Genomic DNA, 20,233 nt, shown 5'->3' with positions numbered 1-20,233 from the left:
CGCGGTCACCTTCGCGTGGAGGAGCGTACGTCACACGGGAGCAGCTTGAGTTCGTCGTTTGATGTACGTAGGAGTAGGAACGTTGAATCCAAGGAGATATTCCGAGAGATGGGAGAGCTTAATCGTTTGCAGGACTTCTCCGAATTGTTTTCAAAAAACTGTATTCCAAGAGAATCGTATGCTTCCTCTGACATCGTGTGAATTTTCGATTTGCAGATCGACTTCACGAGTAGTATGTTCAACTTCTTCTCTTCGTTCAACGGCCTCAGTCTCAACGACACGGAAATCGGTCTCTTCTGTGCAGTAGCTCTCCTGAGTAATGGTCAGTACAGTGCCCTGTTTCTTTCGCCCGATCGGAAGACTCGAATTCTTCGTTTGCCTCTCGATCAGGCACAGGTTTCAGCCATGATAATAATAAACCGCTCCTTCGCTTCCCAGCATTCTCGGAGCGAACGACACTATTCGACGCCCGAACCGTGGAGCAATGTCAGGCCCGACTTGTCGAAGCTCTAAAACTCCAAGTTATCCGGAATCATCCATCTGACCAACAACTCTTCAGTCAAATCATCGCGAAGCTGCCCGAACTCCGACAGCTAGGCAACCGGCACGCGGACCATCTCCAATGGTTCAGAACTCGTTGGGAGAGACTCTCGCATCTGCAGCCCTTGTTCGCCGAAATCTTCGACATCCCTCTCACGCAAGCGTAGTGAACAGCTGCAACACCTTAGTTTTGTTGCCGTGGCTAGTTGTTTTAAATCAAATCTCCATCCTGACTCAGATTCATTCTACGCTCGAGCTCTTCTGCGCGGCCAGCATCTGCAACTCGAGACACTTCTCAGAACTCGCGGAGCCCTGCGTTCTTCTGTTGGCGGGTCTTGTTCGAGATACTGAGCGCAGCGCGAATCGCAGTTTCCCCGGAGTCAAGGAGAGTACCATAGCAGGTGTTTGAGGAGCCACCTGCTGGTGTTGTTCGGGATCCATTATTTCTTGTTTGACATGCTTGACAAACAGTCAAACCGCGAGAATCCGCAGGTGTAGACGCTCTGGAAGTCGTTCGACGTCGAAAGCTCATGGCGGGGCGTGATCGAGTGCCCTGTCTGTTCTCCCGGTCGTCTGGAGGAGTAGATTGCTAATGATTGCGTGTACACAAAGATGATTATTGAGCCGGAACGTCGCTTGTGGCCTCGTCGCTGCCCGACAACGTTACCAATTGTTCCAGTGATAATGTCGGCGAAGACCGAGTCTCAGCGCGCTTCTAAGTCAGATGGTGCCTTGCCGGCATTCTAAGTCGTACTTACTAGGATAGAAACGGCTCATCGCCCCCTACAACCCAATGGATGCGAAACATTGGTGTCAGCGAATGTTCGATGTACGCACTCGCATTTTCCAGAATTCTCGAAATCTCATGTTCGCGCGGAGATCGGGATTCTATAATCTATATCCATAAGATATCCGAAAAATATCCTCCTCCCACCTTAATATTCGCGTGTTCGTCCGCAATGACATCGATCATCGAGAAAATATCGTCGCAGCCGATGAAACCGAGTCCGTCACGCGCCCAGGTCTCGGGAAAAACCTCCTGGAATTCGGGCGTAATGAAACCGACCGGGCATTCTTCTGAATCCATCCATCGCCCGATCGGCACCACCCGTGGCGACCATCGTCCCGTCGGGTGACGGGTGCGACAACATCCACGAAACAGATATTTATAGAAAGGGCGTCGCGCATACAATAGTACATGCATTTGACTATGTTGTTGAACCTTGATCCCACATCTATACTTTGTAATGGCATTCTGTGATAACTCCCATCTACGAGGACACTCATAAACTTTTAGTAACGAGCATCATTCGTCGAGAACGCACGCGTTTCGACTTTGCGACTGTAGGTACGTAGACGCCCGTGTCAAGCGGAGGATCATCAAGTGTTTTTCATTTATCAGATAGGAACGCCGCTGCCGTGAACTGTACCCCACCGCCTTCAAGATCGAATTCCCAGAGATCTCTCTGAATTCCCCATTCCTCTTCCAATGCTAAGTTCAGCATATATACACCATAGATAAGGTATAGCTTTGTGCTACCGGGAGATCGCTCCCCGTGAGTTCTTCGAGGCATCGGTAGGGATGCGTCATTCTACGAGGACCACCTCGGAGGGAGTTTCCTTCTTCGGGTGATCACCGAAGCCCCTCATTGATAATAAGCGTCATCGGAGAACGAATTTGGGACACACGGAATGATCTGGTGTACCAATGATCGCATCGCGACGATGGGACACAGTGTTTTCGGTTCGCCTGCTAGAGACATCCATTTGAAAAATCAACTGCCAAATAGGGTTTTCTGCAATTGATCATTTCTTCCTCACACCATCTCTGCGCAGGAACCCTGGAAACTGCTGCCCGTACTCGCGTTACCGCATATCCGTGCTCCGGATCTGCGAAAAAAGGGAGTCGGTCTGACTCCGTCCAGCGGCTTCGGGTTCCGGGCTCGACGACTCATGATTGCTCCCGGGATATTACATTCAACTTCCGCTGTCGATGTTCAGAGTTCAGACTGCTGTACGAAGGAGTGAAGGGTCCATGAAGTTTAATACTTCGGCTATTTGAGCGGAGGCTGATTCGATATCGCATAAGATCGTGGCGGCGGACCGGCAAAATCACTTGGGTGTTTAGTCAAGTTACATTATTTATTATATTTAATATCCATGATTATGGTGGTCATGCTCTGGACGACACTCCGATGATGATTCACAAGGATTGAACATGTTCTTCTCGGCTTCTCTGGAGCTCAGACAGTTATGTTTGATTGATAACGATGGTAATATTATTGAAAACACGTTGATGGAATCATGAGGAATAACGTACTCACTCTCGGTATATTCAGCAAATCCTGTATCGTGTAAGGCGGAGCGACTTAGGTACGATGGAAGCGTTCGCTTTCTTGAAAGAGGAATCGAATATTGAAATTGAAACCGAAAACTCACCTAAATTATTGTAAACCACTACAGTTTTCCTGCTGGGAATAGAACAAATAAAAAGTATGTATCCGAATCGGAAAAAGAACTCGTGTTTCTGGGTATTATTCCACGATTTTCTCGTTACCGAGCCTGAGGTTCCTGAGGAAACACTGATGGAAATGTATGGCTCATCTTCCCATCCTCATGCGCTTAGATTCGATACTCATGATCTCGTGAACATGTAATGGGCGAGCAATCCTGGACTCAGTCGCGATACACCTCGCTCACAAACATCGAAAGGTAATTAACCTGGGTGAGCATTCATTGGATTAAGTTTCTTTGCATCAACTCCACTCCTCAGCTCTCTTCGGTTTCAAATCACGAAGGAACACAACTCAGAAGTTCATGCAGGAGTATCAAATTCATAACCTTCGAATTCCTGCGGGCGAAGACCCCGATCCATTCGAGCTCGTAACCTTGACGGGATTCCCATTGAAGGTCCAATGGTGCTCATTTTTCCTCCCGTGGCTCCGACACGAGAGGAATATCGGTAGTCTCATCGATATTCCCTCAAGCTATTCGCGCGAGGCATGTTACCCACGGGGTGTATGGTAGCCACTCGATTCAGATAGGTAGGATTTCTTCATCCTCCCGCTCAGCGAGAAGCTTGAAGCATGAAGCGTGCTTCTGCTGCCCGAAAAATATGCTTTTATTCACAGAAATGCACGAGTGATATCGATAAGCCAGAAATTCCCAAACTAATCCCCATAGAGGACCTCCATATCTGCGGAAATCATCATCTCAGGAGCTTGGCCAATCTTCGATGATCAAACGACTCCACATCGTTCAGAAGATTCAAAATCGCTTCGAAGCGTGAATCGTTTCTATCTGCGGCATTTTGTCGCACTGAAGCAGCATATCCATTTAAATCTTGAGTTACAATCATCACAAAGAAAGCTTTGAGCATATCGACAACGTCAAAAATTTCTGCGCGGACAAAATGATAGTTCCACCAATAGTTCCTCTGCGTCATCACGTCGACCGTTTTCCGGTATTTCCTGCGGAGCAGAGAAATTATTAGAATCTCCGATGCCAACAAGTGTACAGTCCACAGAGTTCGAGTTCGGAGGATTTGGATGGACTCGCGCAAGAGAGCGATCCGCCGCTCATTCCGGGAATACACCGGGAACGTATCAGGACGCTCACCTCGCATAAATCAGGGCAGAACATATCAGAGTCCATCCCTTCAGGCACCGTCTGCGATCCCAGTGATCGAGATACTGAGCAAGACGCATGGCGACGTCCTTGATATCCGCGACTTCCCCCAAGGAAAGAATATTCTCCGCGTACTCAAGGACCACCTCGTCCCCCGGTGAAATTTGAATGATCTTCCGCATCGTAGCTAATTGCCGGACCTTGCCATCAGCGTCCACTCGTCGACGAAGCACCTGGAAAAGCGACGCCGAGGTCAGGGCTCTGGTGGAACTGTCTCCGGTCTATGGTTGATGACCCACGCGGTCAGCATAATGAATTTGTTAGAAAGGGAGAATCCGATTGGATTAGTCCATCATTCCTGGACATCCTTAATACCTCGTGATAGAACAAGAATCCTGTCAGATGCTCCGGGTTCCGATTAATGTAGGACTTCAAGAGCTGATCGAAATTGAGCTCTTCGTCGAGTGTTGAATAATACCGCGCAACGTCTAGGAAAACGTCGCCAGCCACGTTAGGGACACTGAGCGCGGCCTTGAGATACTGTCTTATTTTCGAGCGCTGGTCTTCGAAATTGGCCTCTTGAAACTCCACGAGTACCTCGTCATCCCTTCGTTGAGCTTTCACGAACTCTCGGATGTGAAGCGCCGCGATGTAGCCCATGAATACAGCAAGGAGGGGACTAGCTTCGTTTCCTTCTTCTTTGGTGAATAGATGTTTGTCTGCGTATCTTGTCAGAACTTCAAACTCGTGGGTCATCTCGGGGTGTTGCATCATGATCATCAGAAGCTCGAGGGCTGCGAGACATCGTATCCTCTGATCGATTGGCAGTACGCTCACAGCGAAGTCGGACATGAGTTTTCGGTCGAGTTTGTAGTGAAGAGCGCAGAACAGATGTGCTCTGAACGGAGGAATGAACCCAAGAATCCAATTTCCACTGCCCAAGAGGTTCGCTAGGTGAGCTAATGCCCACGGACGACCATGTCTGAAACAGTATCCGGAGAGTTCCATCGCTTTTATCGGGGAAATCGCCATCCAGAACTGCCGGGACGGAAGTTTGCTGTCACTGTAGACTTCTCTCAAGGCAGAGGATGATGACGAAGAGTCTTCATCAATCGGGGTCGAGCCCCCGGATGAGACATCGCTATCCTCGGCGCTGGATTCACCTTTAACAGCCCTCGATCTCCGCCTCTTACGAGTTGTGCCTCTAGGCATCTCGCGAGAGTTTCTGGAAAAGTTTCGAGAGGAGAGCTGAGAACAGTGCGCGGGCGATTCTTCTTCACAGATGGGGAAACGTGGATGGAATTCATTAACAAATTCCTATCGGACGAATGCGGGGCGTTGGAAGCGGGAATGCATAAAATGAGGTCGGAGCATGACGAGGGATCTATCCATGGAAGAGAACAGTCCCCAGCGGACGAAGTTCAAAAGGGTTTGAACACCGGTAATCGGTAGACCTTTACCGTACATATTCAATACGGCAAGTTTTACGGGAGCGAAACGATTAGAGGCCCCGTGGCGAACTGGCGACCTCTGAAGAACTGGTCCCAGTCGGGGGGTTCGAGATTCAGGTACCACAGACGTGGAGCGAGAAATCTGGTGAATATCCCCGCTGCGACTCTGTCCCTAGTTGGTACTCACCGAAAACAGAAGGCGAACACGTCGGTTGTGGTGTTTCAAAAGACCGGTTCCAGTCTCATCTACAATGCCGAATCCTCTAAATGAGCGTTGAACCCCATCATATGGAGTATAGCACGTGTTTCTCCGATCCGCGCTGTCGGCAAGGCCGCTGGACTAGTGTTCCCGAAACCGAGATGAATGAAGCTTCTGTCTCAAACCACCAAAGCTTCCATTGAATAGCTTCGCGTCGTTGAGGAACAGAGGGGACCCTCTCCCATTAGAGAGTTGCCCTCTCTAAGAATCGCATGGACAGTCGGATGTTTTGCGAAGAGTTTCGCATTTCTGTTCGGGTCCTGATATGAAACCGTTGCAAGCGTTTTTCGTGGTTGCTGCTGTATCAGCGGCCTATGCCCTGAGCTGGCATGATGTTAGGGTGAGTTTTCTCCCATTGATTTTTTCCTTCGACGGCGTTACGTGGCGCCGCCTGTTGACGTTCTAAATAGATGAACAACTTCCAAACTCACTTCGAGCAAGCGAACAGGTGTTTTCGAAAAGTCTGATATCCCTCTCCAACGACCTCTCAAGTCATGATGTCCCGATTGGGATCATCTGGTTGCGGCGTTCGTCATGCTTCCGATCTCAATACTTTGATTGTTATTGTAATCACAGGGTTGCGTTAGACATTCGAAACATCTGATCGTGATTGGGAAGCGCGGCACTCCTCTCGATCAGCTGATTCTGTCAGTGATATCGTTTTTCGATTCGAACACGAATCTACTTCATTCAAAGCAGCCGAAAGAGTGGCTATGCCGAGGCTATCCCGGAAGTGAACGCATAATTCGTTTGAGCCGGGATCCCTGAGCGAGACATGAGTTTCAAGTTTCGTATGCACGCTCCAAAAGCATGCGTATCGCACAGATTTAACCCAGAGAAGCTCGAGTTGTCTGAATATCGTTGTGGTCCATATGAATCCTGCATGGAGGTAGGCGGCAGCAGCGTGCCGTGATCTTACAACATCCCCAAAGAATGTATCACCCCATACGGAGCTTTCTGAGCATCGACCGAAGCAGGATTGTGATCATTGAAGGATCGGTTAGACTTGACACCGGTCCCAGATATAGAGCCTATTCCGGAGGATATTGAATCCGAAAACCATTGCAGGCCCACGGCCGAACTACTGCCGCTGTCGTTGTGACAGCTTTTTGCACCTATTATGCGACGCAGTTTCAACAGTCCGCGCCCTTAGTTGACGGCGAAGTGGACGGAAGCGAACCGGTCAGAGCCAGCGACGGGAGGGTACGTGTTGTTTGGGGACGCTTTCGCATTTTGCTTTGGGGTCTCGGTCTCCAGCTCGATGATGTAATCGCAACATCCTTCCCCTGTGCGCCTCCCCACGTATACGGCATCCCGTTTCCCCCCGACCCATGCTCGAGACAGGAAGAGCTCTTTGAGGTTCCATTCATCGCCAGCTAGAATCTTCCGAGCGACGGCGCCGTATCCTGCGAGTCCATTGATGCGAGAGTGTCATCTATCACGTGAAAAACAGCTCCAAGAGATGGCCTCTCCTCAATATATGTTTTCTTCCCAAAATACTTGAATGGACAATCCGGCTGTAGGGTGACATGTTTATTGGTGATGGTTCGAAACAATATCGGCGGCAGGTTTATAGGTCGTATGGCTCGGCGACTCCGCTTCTCGCTCCACAAACTCCGACAATCCGAAATTACGAGCCCGATCAAGTCGTCGAAATCATGACATGCAGAGCTCGGAGCTTCTACTGACTGAGTATGATCGCGACTTGTAGCTCTCCGCAAGCACCGATGGCGGGGAAACGCTTGAGCAAAGTACCCTTGTCAGAAGAGTTTCCCGCGGGGTTTATTCTAGGAAGGGGCGTTTCATGCAACACGCGATGGGATATTGAGTCACGAAGATCAAGTTTTCATAGATCCTTTCCGAGGTAACTTCATCCACCCACGCGAGTGTCAGGGAGCTCCTTTTGGGGCGCATTTTCAGTTCGGAGATATTGCTGGGAAACTCCCGTCTTGATAGAGAAGCAGGTTAGCCATCGTCGAGGAACTCATCAGTTCCCTTTATAGCTCGCGACCTGACCCTGATTATCGGCCCGCATTCTGGCTACTCCGAACGTCTCCCGCGGTGTGATGAGAACATACGGAGCTCACCAGATTAGAATCTTCCTCAATTCCGGGCCGACGCGACGAGGAGACGAGCCCTCAATTCTCGGCAAGAACACATCATGCGACCTGCCGATCAAGGTCGATCGAGTGGCTCGAGTCGCCGCGCGGATCCCTGGGGATCTTCCGCTGGAGGCAGTGCTCGATCCCCGCGATCGGGAGCGAGGAAGATTTCGGTGGAGCAGAGTTGCTGCGTGCGCCTCAAATCCTCGCAGCTAATTCTCTCATCGAGTCAGAGCCCTACTCGACGCAAATTCTGTTCCGCACAACATCTTTAGTTGTGGAGCACGAAGACTAGAAACAGTAGGGAGATTTCAAAGAGCGAGTTGACCGAAACCGGCACGGGGTGCACCAATCTCGATGGGCGGTAAGAAATCCCGGGGAGCTCGGCTGCCTCGTGATTTATGTATCCGCGCATTGTTCGGGTACATCCACGTCCGAGCCCCGCCACTGTCGCGATATGGCCGCCCACGCCTAGCTCATGACGTCGTAATCTCACCATACGATAGAGAAGCTCCGGACTGACCTTTCGCCAGGTACGCCAGTCACATCTCGTTTGAGCTTCAGCCCCGCCAGAGGGAAGATATGAGAGAATACGATTCTCTTCAATCTGCTTGAATCACGAATTCCGCGTTCCGGATATCTTACCTTTAGTGTTGAGACGCAGTATCTCGATATATTCACTCACTCCAGATGGAACGTACTCGAGATCTTACGGATCAATGCTTGCGAAACGGAAGAGTTCTGTTTCTCGTGGACACTTTAGCTCCTCTATGCAACTTCCTTTAGTCCTGCTGACAAACAAGATAGAACGTGAGGCGGTCTCTGCGAGTGGCGCATCACAATAGATCAGAGGGAATCGTCTCTAAAAAGCGCTATCCGTCGTTCGGAATCTCGTTTTTTTCTGCACACTTCCGATCTCGATCCCGTCTGAGCGTGACACGCGACGCGACAGGTCGTATGGCGCTGCAGTTTTTCCTACGGCGTTCAGACTTGCTCACTCTCATCTAATAAGAGATCGTGGATCCGAGTGGTCCAGACACAATGATTTGGACCTCTCCTCGCCTGGCTGTGCTCGTGTTCGGAATCTTCTGGATTTACGGGGTAGCGGCGACCTCGAGGAGAGCGGAGCGGGAAACCAATGGAACGAGCACTGTGAGTTTCCCGGGTCGCTCGCAATGAGTACTTAAGTCCGAGTTAATTAAGGAGTCGCTGAGCATGAGCGAAGAGGGGAATCTGAATTCTAGAGGGACGAAACGTCATTCTTTCATTTGTTCGGAAGTTTCGTGGGAAATTTCATGCCCGGAGTTTTGCCGGATGAGCCCCGGACAGGATCCCTCTGCCTCGAAAACCAGAAGATCCACGAATCTCCATCATCGATAAGGTCTCATGGTTTCCAAGTCAGGCCGAGGTGTTATCCCAATTGTGAGATCCTCTGATGTGACCGTTTATCAACTCTCTCTCCGCCGCACCGCCGCACCGCTCATACTCTGCTGTCGCAAAAGAGTGAAAGATTCCAGCTCATATGCTTTGCTCCGTGAGATGAAAGTCATAGGATTTAGCTGCCTCGAGGAGCACACCTTCGATGCACGACCTTATGGTAGCTCGATTTATGAGGTTGGGAGCCATAACAATAAGTCCCGGGAAGTGTCTGTGTCGCGACTTCTCTCTGTGCCCGAGGGGAATGGCCATCGCCTGATTAATTTGCCATGAGAGATCATCGGTACCGAGCCGACCCAGAGGACCTCGCTCATTGGATGTCAGAGTGAGAACTCGCCCAGGAATAGACAGAGAATCTCGACAGTACGGAGAGAGGCCTGCTCCGCTCCAGAAAGGAAGCGAGAAAAGGAGTCGGGTAGCAGGCCTCGCCTCGATCCTGCGAATACTCCACGACTCTGTAACGCGGAGTCGAATCGTTGGCACCGCTCATCGCGACGCGAGAGAAGTTCTTGCCTCAGCATTCGCAGCGGCCCCATCGCAGCTGCGTCCTTCCCTCGGACTCAAATCTCTCAGAGCTCAAACGCCAGTCTGAGGCTAAAAAGGGGAGATCGACAGGTCTCCGAGGGACTATTGGTCTTCAATTGCACATAGGAAAAAGAAGAATGGGTTTTAGAGACGCGGGATATGGATGCATATCCATCTCGAATGCCGGAGACCTTCACTCTCGGAGAATCGAAGTAGAAACCCATGACGGAGGAAATATGAGAGTTGATATTCGGCGAAATCAATGGTCCGAGTATGCTCGGTGATCCACCCGGACATACGTCTGAATGAGCTATCGGAGCGACCCGCTCCAATACGCCTCAGGAAATATGAGCATAAGGAGAACGTGTTCTCGTTCCCGGTACTCGTTCTTCAATCGGCGAGACACGTGGAGAGGACTCTCGAACAGAGAAACCGGTCCAGGACCACAAACTAATTCCAGCTCCTAGATAGTTCATACGTCCGTACTTCGATAGAGCGAGATGAAAGAAGAAAAAAAAAAAAAACATTTCCCTCTTCCGCTCCCCTGCAGCAACGGCTACTGTGCCGAGTGGCAACGTGCCGGCCGAAGAAAGTGAGTTTCGCCAGCTCTCCCATCAGACGATGCTCTCAGCACGGAATGTGTCTCATGCAAAAAGTGGATCTGTCCGATGTCTCAGTGATGGCTGTCCTCTTATCACTATTCAATTAAGTTCGGTGTAGCATCACTCTTTATCAGCTTATCGGGGCTGACATTATCTGGCCCTCGGCTGAGGATCTTGTGAATTTCACGAAGTCTGTCCCTTCGACCGTCAATCGTTCACATTCTCCGTTGGTGCTGATTGTGACGAGCTCAACTCTTCCACTCAATCGATACCCTGCCACGAAGAGTTTGTCTTCCGAAGAAACAAGCGAAGCATCCGTCTCGTTCAATGTAACCTCAGCACCTGAATGTACTGCTATCCTTCCCTTGATTATACTCTCGGTCTTCGGCAGCGAATCTAATAAACTCCGAGGGGAAATTGAGGCTTAGATAGGGATTTGTGAAATTACCAGAGTGTGCGTCATCGGAACGAATATTTACTCATTACAACGAGACAGGCTTCTACGTAGGCGTCATTCGGACACGCTCGTCCTGGCTAGTCCTAGTTTGTTCTCGGGCTTTTTCCCTCCTTATGTCACCTATTTTCGGGGAAAACTTTCTCGACGAATATCCGGGAAACCTTCTCGACGTATATTCAACGAGTCGTTGTGTTGAGACTCATTGTCGCTTCGATGGTTGCACTTCCGATAGACTGTTTGAAACTCCTTCCTCGTTTGTTCGATGTGTGTTGGTGGCCGTCTCTGTGGGGGTGACAGTTTTTTTTTGTCTAATTGCCTGTTGTCGTCTTCGATTGCCTATGTTCACAGTCTATTCTACAGTGGCCTCGGCAAGCGGCCCCGCTCGCGGACGAAACCCTGAGGAGGATCTCCGCGGTCTTTGACGCGAAAACGACCCTGCAACATTTCAACGAAACCCTGGAGCAGATCTGCGTTGTGCGACAGCCTGGAACCGAAGCGCACAGTAGAGTCCGTGAGGTAAGTTCTTGTATTATCCGCTGTCGAGATTGAAACGGCCGTGACCACACGGAGAAGTTTATTTCCCTGAAAAGCAGCACGCTGAGATCGTCGCTCGTGCCGTTTCGAGCCTCAGATGGTCAGCTCGAGTCCTGTACCTCTCACAGCCGAATAGATCTAATGCACAAAACGTGTTTTCGGGAAGTCAAGTGCGGTCATGACCCGAGCTTCGGTTATCAAAGCATGTTTGTGTCTTGGTCGGTGCGTAGTACAATCAGGAAAATTGGAGTGAGTCTCCTCAGGCTACGGAGTCCGTTCACGGCATAAGCCTGTCTTCCAGCTGTTCATTTACGGAATCTCCGATGCGGACCGTCGATCCTTGCTTTAGTGGTCTTGATAATGAATTCATAAAAAAACTGGGATCGGCCGCATGATATCACTGGATGAATTATGATAGGTTCTCCCCGAAACTCATATACATCATTGAGAATAGCACGTCATACTGATCATATTTATATCACTTATGATGTAGGTCTGAGAATATCTGATGAGTGATGATGATCGTGTCGCTTGAGTCTCCAGTTTTTCCTTTAGTTGATCGTGAACGAAATGAAGACTCTCGGATGGACTGTTGACGAACACTCCTTCAGCGACGATACCCCTCATGGACGAAAGCCTTTCACCAATATCATTGCGACTCACGATCCGGAAGCGTGTCATCGTTTGGTGCTGGCTTGCCATTATGATTCGAAGGTGAGTGGAAACAGCGAGGAATGGGATATGTCGGCATCGATCCCGAGAGAACTAGTTGATCCATCTAGATCCGACCAATGACCGAGATTCCAACACCAAAGGTCATGGACAATTTCGTCGGAGCGATCGACAGCGCCGTTCCTTGCACTCAGATGATCAGCATCGCCAGAGGGCTTCAGAGAGATTTGGACGCGCACAAGGATGGGGTTAGTCTCTACTCCGGCCATGGATCGTCCCAGACTTCAGAGACTGCGTCGGCGTCGTATTGAACGGAATGGTCTTTTTCTTCACAGGAGGCCGGCCTCACCCTCCAACTTTTGTTTTTTGACGGGGAAGAGGCTTTTGGAGAATGGTCGAGCACCGACTCGCTCTACGGGTCGCGGAGTCTCGCGGAGACCTGGCACTCGACTCGTTTCTCGTACTCCGAAAAAAACCGATGCAGGATGTCGAACAAGAACATCGTCTCCGAATTGGATAGGATTGAGGTCTTGGTTCTTCTAGATCTCATCGGCGCTAAGAATCCGAACTTCATGAGCTATTTCGCCGACACCAAAGAGGTTAGTTGAACTCTGAACCGGAATTCCGAACAAAATCGGAGCTTCATTGAGCCCTCAAATCGTAAATTGTACTCTCCGTAGCTCTACGATCGGCTCGCGAGTGCCGAAGGCCGCTTGAACCAGCTCGGTTTGGTGGAGGGTCGGACAAAATACTTCTCCGGGCGGAGCGTTTTCAGCGCGATAGAAGACGATCACATTCCGTTCATGCGAAAAGGTAAGGGCGAAATCTCGGCTGAGTCAGAACGCTTCCAGAGATTTTTTTCGATAATCCTCCGTCGATAACTTCGTTGGTAACACCGCTTCCTCCTCTTCAAGATGTCCCTGTCTTGCATATCATCGACGCTCCATTCCCGGCGCAGTGGCACAAAAAAGTGATAACATGCGGAACCTCCACCGGCCGACGATTCGGAATCTGAACAAGATTTTCGCCGCTTTCGTGGTGTCGTATATGAGCTTATAGGATTCGATGAAAGGGTCCCATGTCGACCTCTGACAGATCTGTGCAATTCCCACCGAGCTTGGCGCTTGAGGATCAGACCCCCACGGGGAACGATCGAGAGTTGCGAGCACCCAGAAGAAGAGACTCTGACCCTATTGGACAGCCAAGAAGCATCGACCAAGGAATATGTCGACGAGCGAGGTTGCCGACGTCAGCGATCTTCAGTTATAGTTTTGTGATATTGTCATCATAGTTACGACCTTCGACCTCAAGCCGGAGAACACACAATCATACGAGTGAGCGAACGCAGTATGACTTGAATATAATACGTTATATATTCTATTCCATCAGTGATCAAGTTGGGAATTGAGATGACACACATATGTGAGACACAAGCCTGTTCTGCGTTCAGCTGAATGATTATTTTCGTGCATCCTCGAGAACATAAAAAAACGTAATCGAAATAAGTAGAAAGAGAAGTCAAAGCAGAAGCAAGAATATGAGACGGAGAGGAATGAATAAATTTTATGATGAGGAGAGAATAACGTGGAGGACTTGTTTCCCGTAGATGAGAGGAAAAACAAGGAAAGGAGAACTCGGTCATTCACGAGGATAGTTTCTTTATTCCTTCGGAGCTCCGTAACGCTTGTAGAGAAAATCAGAGGCGCGGGATCGACATAATATATATCAGATCACTTTGTACAGGATCTAGTACTTCATATGGGAGAGGGTAAACCGTGGTTTCTCGAGTTTTCACTCATCTGACTTGTTTCTCTCGCCTTGGATACTTTGGTTTCCTAGAAAACAGCTTTATGCACACTTATGCATTTCCCTTCATTCGCTCGCACAGACACACACTGACCCGTATCCGGAGCTCAACACTTCTCTCACCACTCCTTCTCTGAATCCGGTTCAAGGCGAAGTACTATCGACTACCCGAACAATCACTCATTCTCACACAAAATAAGAGAGCCGTCCGGCACGTCGAGCCTCGTGACAGGAGCTCACGTTTGGTAATAAATTGCTCCCCTTATTACAGTATAAGTACCCGCCTCGTTCTCGCTCTCACTGTTCTCTTTAGGGTTCTCTGAAGTACCTGCTCAATGAGATTGCGACTAGTCTCATCGTGCTTATCTAGTCTCACTAGGGTTCATTATGAAATCGAATCGACTCGACTTTACCCCAAAGTCTCCTCAACCCATCCCCCTCCCCCCTCTACCATTCCCGCTGATTTCACACGCAAGAATTCTCTACTTTATAATTATTGTTTTCGGTGGTTGGCCAGCCGTATGCGCTGACTGAGGCTTCCTGATCCTGACGAGGGCTTTTCTCATCGAGAATCGGGATCTCCGCTCATCGGTGGATAATCTGATTTCGTGCGAAATATACTTGTGCAGATCACGTGGAGGACGTGTTTCGTATTCACAACATTTTGTCATGTATGCCGATGGGTAGCAGGATTATCAACAGTATTATCACGTTTCTCAGCAGTTTTCGGCCGTCTTGAGGCACAGCGTATTTGGAGAGGTAGGCAGTCAGCAGCCTGACCTCGTGCGCGATCGACACCAAAATAAACGAAGTGATGCACACATTCAGTACCGGGTACTTCGGAATGAGAACCAGCACTCCGTGGGTCCCGGCACTGAGCCACACGTGGTATTGACATACGAATAGCTCTAGGGAAAGCTCCCCGAACCAAGCGAAAAAAGCGCTGAACTTGGCTCGAATCTGACCGTAAAGGTTCCGGAGCGTAATGTAGGCGAGAATCGGCAGCCAAGAGATGTAGGGATGGACCTCGTTGCAGTCAGGCTTCTCGCCGCAATAGAAAGCGAACGTCGTCGAAATCATGAAGCTGATCACCGACACAGCGGTCATGAAGAGAATCAACAGTCGGGACCGCACGACGTTCTCGGACACCGAATCGATGATGAGACCGTGTTTCTTTGCTGAATGCAAAAGAAAGGCAAACAACATCCCGCAAGGAGTAGAGTAGCGGTCGATTTTCCAGCGGAAATACCATTCGCGCACGTTCTCGGACGCTGAGATGACAAACAGAGCTTTCCAGGGTGGCATGAGAAAGATTTTCTCGAAGAGGACCTGCGACATATACAGGAGCGTTATCGCCGAGAACAGAGCGACGAACTTGAGCACCATGTACATGTACTGTATCGGGTTCTGCTCAGCGCTCGCTGCCGTGACCCTCGGTGGCAAGACCATGGTGAGGTGAACGAGCAGCGTGCAGAACGTGACCAAGGGCACGAAGTAATAGAATTGGTACGGTCGGTTCATCGACAGACAGAGCACGAACACGAGAAGATTCAAACGAAAGACCACTTTCGCCAATCGGAATATGCTCGCGTCGCCGCCCATCCAGAAATGAGTGAAATGATTGTACCCGGTGAGGAACAGGTATGAAGTGACCAGCACGCGGACATGCATGTATATGGGGACGATCTTCGATGCGCCGGTCATGTGGTAGATGAGAACGACCAACTGCATCCAGCCTTTCCACTCCTGAGTTTGTTTCCGATGCAAAATCGTGCTCTCGCACCGTGGCTCCGTCGGAGACGTGACCAACGTCTCGGAACCTGCCTCGTGAGCGTCTGTGCACGCGATGCCGTTCGCTCGCGGCTGCTCGGTCTCGGTGAAGAGTCCGTTGCTAGGCCGACGGTCTTTCTGCTCGGAGTCGGGCTCCGAACTTCGTCGGCCCTCTTTTTTCACGTCCTCGGTGAAAAACAAGCCCAGCGCAGAGACGTAACAGATCGGTAGGAAAAAATTCAATTGAGTGAAGTATTTGTTCTCTTTCAAGAAAAAGTTCGTTCGGTCGCAAATCAAAAAATACATCATGATGAGGCCGAGTTTGCTCAACGAGTTGAAGAGTTTTGTGAGTTCTCCGTTCGGCTTCGCGTGATTCAAAGGCACGTAGCGCTGGTACTGTTGGTAGCGGTGGGCGCGCTGTAGGCGATGGCACAGAGACTGGTTCTTGATAAAGAGAATTAATGTCACCAGGAAGAAAAGACCGAAAGTCGCCATCGTCACTTTCTGGAGACCTGTTAGGGCCTCTGGCTGAGCGCAACACGTGCAATCCTCCCAACGCATTTTGTCATTACAGTACATGTTGAACATCAGCTGAATCGCGTAATCCACCGTGAAGTTGCTCGTGTGGAGCCCATCCCATCTGTAAAGCAAGGCGGGAATTTCAACTCGCGTTCGCGCCTCGTCTCTCAAAAATGTATCATCCCCATACAATGTGATGAAACCGATTTGAACACGAGACCACCCGTGTACATTTGACGACAAGCGATTTTGGCTCAACTCGATGAGAGCGGGGAATCCCTCTGATGAGTGAGAATACGCGACTCAAGTGAAAATCGGATCGAGCGGAGCAACAAAACGCGCTGCGTCACAGACGAGGGGAGTCAGACGACTCGAAGGTAGGCGGTGCCGTTTGAGTTTTAGAATCGAGCTTCAAAGACTCGGTATTGATTCTCGGAGCGCTCGTGATATCGTGACGAAATCGCAGCGTTCGCCTGAGTTCCCCGCCGCATTCGTCAATGCGTCCGTATCCATAGATCGATGAATCATCCATTACAACTGGAATCGTGTGTAGCAAGGACTTGCGGTCACGAAAGTCGTAACGAGGGCAGAAATTAGAAGGCGACAAATAGTAGATTTTTCCCTCCACGTCTACGAATGAATCCAGTGGAATTTTTTGTTGCGTTCCTGAAAGCGCATATGTCAATCAAACCCTGAGGTCCCGCGTTCAAAGAACCCCTAATTTCCATTTCCTTATCACTTTCGAAGGTCTCCCTGTGAGTCATAGGTTGTTGGGCTCGCTAATTTCCCCGAGAATCTGACCTTAGTTTCGGCTCGATGGGAGTGGACGAGTTCCCTCATCATCGGACGCGAGGCTCGTTTTTCGCGCGACTCGAGGCGATAGGAAGATGAAGAGAGACAGACGTCCAGGAGGACGGGCACCGTGATGCGAGCGAACACTCGATGGGAGCCCGATTCCCCCGAATTTTAATTCTGGCACATGCCGCGGAGCAAACCATCAGCGGAATTGTCGATTCGGCTAGAAATCGCATCCGGATGGCGGAAAGCAACGAGTTTCCTCGCAGTCGAACGGAAATTGAACCGATAGTAGGATGTTCTGGGGGAATAACTCACAATCGATATTGCTCCCGGTCGTAATAGCCACTCGCGATGTGTTTGATGGCCGAAAAAATCTGCACATCGGAGTAACTGAAAGCCTCCAGCGCTGCTTCATTGTAGAGATCCAACATGCGATTGGTGATCATCTTCCGCGATGGGTCGAATTTATCATTGTCGACCGGATCTTGAAGAACCCAGAGGACCTGGTTGATATCGGGAAGGAACGATTAGCTGATTGGATAGGGGATTTCCCCGACGCTTAGATCATCTCGAAAACGGACTCCCTTCATATCAATTGGATGGACCGACTAAATTATAGGGTTGTGGATCTAAGACTTCATCGACGTTCTGCCATCCCAATCAGTGACCCGCATCACATTTCGAAGCCCGAGCGCCTCACCAGCCGACAGCACGGGGACCTCAGAGGCATGAGGACGTCGAGACGGATTTACCTGCGTTCCAAGCTTGGTGAGTTTATCCATAAGACCTGCCACGCCGGATACATTTCGACGGTATTCGTCTAGGGCGTCGAGACTAGCATTACTCTGCTTGAGAGTCCATGTGGCGCTCCCCGAGATCAAAATGGTGGGACTCCGTTCTCGAGCTCTTTCGCGTTTATTGCCCAGCCATCGATCGAAGACCGCATACATGCTGCCGTTGACCACGGGCTGCCAGAAGAATTCCGCCTGGAAGAATGAAAAAGCGTATCAGTTTCGGTCACGATTGGTGAAGAATACTGTGAGACAAGGTAAAACATCCGAAGCTTGTCTCATATTCTCTTCCGACAACGGGAGATTCTTGGTCTGATCGAGAATAAGGCCAGCAATCCCCCATTCATCTTCTTCCGGCCCAGACCTGAACGCCGGCCGGCGCTCCCAGCTTCTTCTAAATATAATCACCCTCCCTTGGACCCGAGATCAGAGGCTCGGGAGTTTTTTCCGTCCATACGAGAGGCATGCATCCGAGAAGGCCTCTATTTTCGGTTTCTCGGCACCGTCAATGTTTCACTTCTGTCACGCGGAATCAATACCTGGATTTTCGCTCGGTGGTCTGAGTGAGTGTAGGGAGTACATATTAGTGACTCAAGTCAGATCCATGTATTGGAAGCTATCTCAGTCAGAGCATTCGGCTCAGGGTTTCCAAATGCTCTTCATCCCCGCTCTTGACGAAACTTCAAATTGTCAGAGCTCTCGACCCTATCTCGATGAAATGCCCAATGCTTGGTTGCTCTCATATGGCCACCGGTCCCCGATAAAGACCTCATCGTCGCGAGTCGATGCTTCTTCCCCCACCCAGGACGAACGAGAGCATTTTCAAAGAAGGAGGAATTAATCGCGCTCATTGGGTACTGATCTAGTTCCGGGAGTTCTCATTCATTAGACGACGTTTCTGTTCTCCAGTGCAGTCGTAAGGATGCAGAATAGCAACAACTTGCTTTGCGTTGTGGTATAAGCACTGATTCGAGTCGGAAATACAATGAATCCTCATTGGGCAGCGCTGGCATTGACGCCGATCGCGGGACAGACTCAGCCGAAGTAGTTTACAACTAGGTATAGTTGCATTCGCCGTGGAATAGCCAGATACGGACTCGAAATTCGCGTCTAATAGGTCTACAGATGGCGGGTGTGACGATCGATTCTGGATGTTTCTATGAGGAGATTTTCCTCGATTGCCGCCAGGTGACGCGTCGCCGACGTTGGGATCTTTCTGCTTCGAGTGGGATTTCTCTCAGCAGCTAATTGTGTCGCAGGCTCAGAGATCAGAACCCCGCCGGCGGGTTCGGTGTCCGTTCGTGCCGAAGGGGGAACAGAGGAGAATGGAAGTCTCTCGCGAACGATAGCGAAATATTCTCGTCCAGAAATTCACCTCATGAATGAATCGGAAAGGTTCCCAAAGCTCCATAACTCACCTTCGTGTGGAGTTTCGGCTCTTCATAGAAAAGATCATGGTGTGCTGGCGTTTCCTCCGCTTCTTCGTCCGTATAGGGCTTCGACTGTCTGACGAATGAGTAGTACAGTTGTCGGATTCGGGAATCCCCGATGAAAACGACATGGGTTTTGCCTCCCCAATATGACACATAACGAAGACACATCCGAGTTTCAGCGTTCGAATACGTATGCAGCATGCAACCGTACGGCTGCCAGACGTGATCACCCTGGAACCGGCCATCGCTCAGGATCCACCGACAAGTGTCGATCCCATAGAACAAGTGTATCACGCCGTGATAAATTCCCAACGACAATACGAAGAGAGCCGCAACGATTTTCGCATTCCTCGCATTGATGTGGCGGAGAAAATCTGGGTTTTGTCCACAAGAAGGCGGCGCGTAGAGTTGGGCGAGCTCGCCGTTGTGCGGAATATGCACCACGTTCATGACGCTCAGATTTGTGGAGCGCGCACAAGGTGTCAACCCTCCCCGAGTCACGGTCTGACGTCGCGTTTAGCCGGGTTCTCTCATGCTCTTCGCGGTTCTCCGGTGACTCCCAGATGACTTCACTCGGTCTTTATCGTGCAGTCGCCCCTACGTCTCGACGACAATGAGGAGGAGCGAGTCGAGCGAACGCCGTCAAAACAGCATCGACTGAGCAATGGATGAATGACGGCTCCCTTCAGTTTATGGAGTCGATTTTAACTCGAAGTCAAGGATTGACGAATCACAGGTGAACACCACGAACTCATTGTTTTGGTGCCCTCGGAGAGACAGCCACACTTTGGGAAACTAGCTACGGCCGACGGTGAGTCTCTTCTCTCAACATCGCGATTCGCACTTGACGTATCTCTTTGGATGAATGGATGAGTGACTTAGTTCGAGTGTGCAGTGCGAAAGCGAGTAT

General features: G+C 50.1%; 4 protein-coding genes across 4 annotated transcripts in view; 2 read left to right on the top strand and 2 right to left on the bottom strand.

The window, feature by feature from the left end:
• The window catches only part of LOC100906450 (ecdysone-induced protein 78C-like), a 1,846-nt gene extending 1,139 nt beyond the window's left edge, over positions 1-707 (top strand). Inside the window, 4 exon segments of the mRNA XM_029111452.1 lie at positions 1-16; positions 18-56; positions 217-316; positions 439-707. The exon segment at positions 1-16 is cut by the window's left edge and continues 167 nt beyond it. Of these exon segments, the coding sequence (XP_028967285.1) occupies positions 1-16; positions 18-56; positions 217-316; positions 439-707 (424 nt within the window).
• Positions 708-3,642: 2,935 nt separating this feature from the next.
• LOC100904999 (uncharacterized) lies at positions 3,643-5,379 on the bottom strand. Its single transcript, XM_003743218.2, has 3 exons — positions 4,543-5,379; positions 4,159-4,400; positions 3,643-4,010 (listed from the first exon to the last, which is right to left on the bottom strand). The coding sequence occupies exons 1-3, from the start codon at positions 5,377-5,379 to the stop codon at positions 3,749-3,751; spliced, it is 1,341 nt and encodes a 446-aa protein (XP_003743266.2). The 3' UTR covers positions 3,643-3,748.
• A 1,639-nt stretch (positions 5,380-7,018) lies between these two features.
• LOC100906307 (glutaminyl-peptide cyclotransferase) lies at positions 7,019-13,725 on the top strand. The gene is given in 8 exon segments (XM_018639509.2): positions 7,019-7,080; positions 11,361-11,516; positions 12,090-12,248; positions 12,350-12,454; positions 12,542-12,805; positions 12,887-13,019; positions 13,121-13,171; positions 13,174-13,725. Coding segments are annotated over 6 exon segments (789 nt in total). The 5' UTR covers positions 7,019-7,080; positions 11,361-11,516; positions 12,090-12,104; the 3' UTR covers positions 13,266-13,725.
• A 648-nt stretch (positions 13,726-14,373) lies between these two features.
• On the bottom strand, positions 14,374-19,773 carry LOC100906162 (N-acetylneuraminate 9-O-acetyltransferase). Its single transcript, XM_029111458.1, has 4 exons — positions 19,309-19,773; positions 17,852-18,085; positions 17,415-17,602; positions 14,374-16,422 (listed from the first exon to the last, which is right to left on the bottom strand). The coding sequence occupies exons 1-4, from the start codon at positions 19,771-19,773 to the stop codon at positions 14,667-14,669; spliced, it is 2,643 nt and encodes an 880-aa protein (XP_028967291.1). The 3' UTR covers positions 14,374-14,666.
• Positions 19,774-20,233: the final 460 nt, after the last annotated feature.

This window comes from Galendromus occidentalis, unplaced genomic scaffold (assembly GCF_000255335.2).
Source record: "Galendromus occidentalis unplaced genomic scaffold, Mocc_1.1 scf7180000077441, whole genome shotgun sequence".
NCBI classification, from domain to species: Eukaryota; Metazoa; Arthropoda; class Arachnida; order Mesostigmata; family Phytoseiidae; genus Galendromus; species Galendromus occidentalis.
The sequence above is the reverse complement of the archived record's forward strand: the minus strand, read 5'-3'. Positions and strand labels throughout refer to the sequence as shown.

Excerpts from the sequence above, each read along its gene's own strand:
- LOC100904999 (XM_003743218.2), bottom strand. The coding sequence starts at position 5,379 with ATGCCTAGAGGCACAACTCGTAAGAGGCGGAGATCGAGGGCTGTTAAA. Across the intron at positions 4,401-4,542 it reads GATTCTTGTTCTATCACGAG|GTGCTTCGTCGACGAGTGGA; the intron begins GTATTAAGGATG and ends TCGCTTTTCCAG. Across the intron at positions 4,011-4,158 it reads TCTGCCCTGATTTATGCGAG|GAAATACCGGAAAACGGTCG; the intron begins GTGAGCGTCCTG and ends TCTGCTCCGCAG.
- LOC100906162 (XM_029111458.1), bottom strand. The coding sequence starts at position 19,773 with ATGAACGTGGTGCATATTCCGCACAACGGCGAGCTCGCCCAACTCTAC. Across the intron at positions 18,086-19,308 it reads AGCCGAAACTCCACACGAAG|GCGGAATTCTTCTGGCAGCC; the intron begins GTGAGTTATGGA and ends TCATTCTTCCAG. Across the intron at positions 16,423-17,414 it reads GACCGGGAGCAATATCGATT|ATGGGATGGGCTCCACACGA; the intron begins GTGAGTTATTCC and ends CTTGCTTTACAG.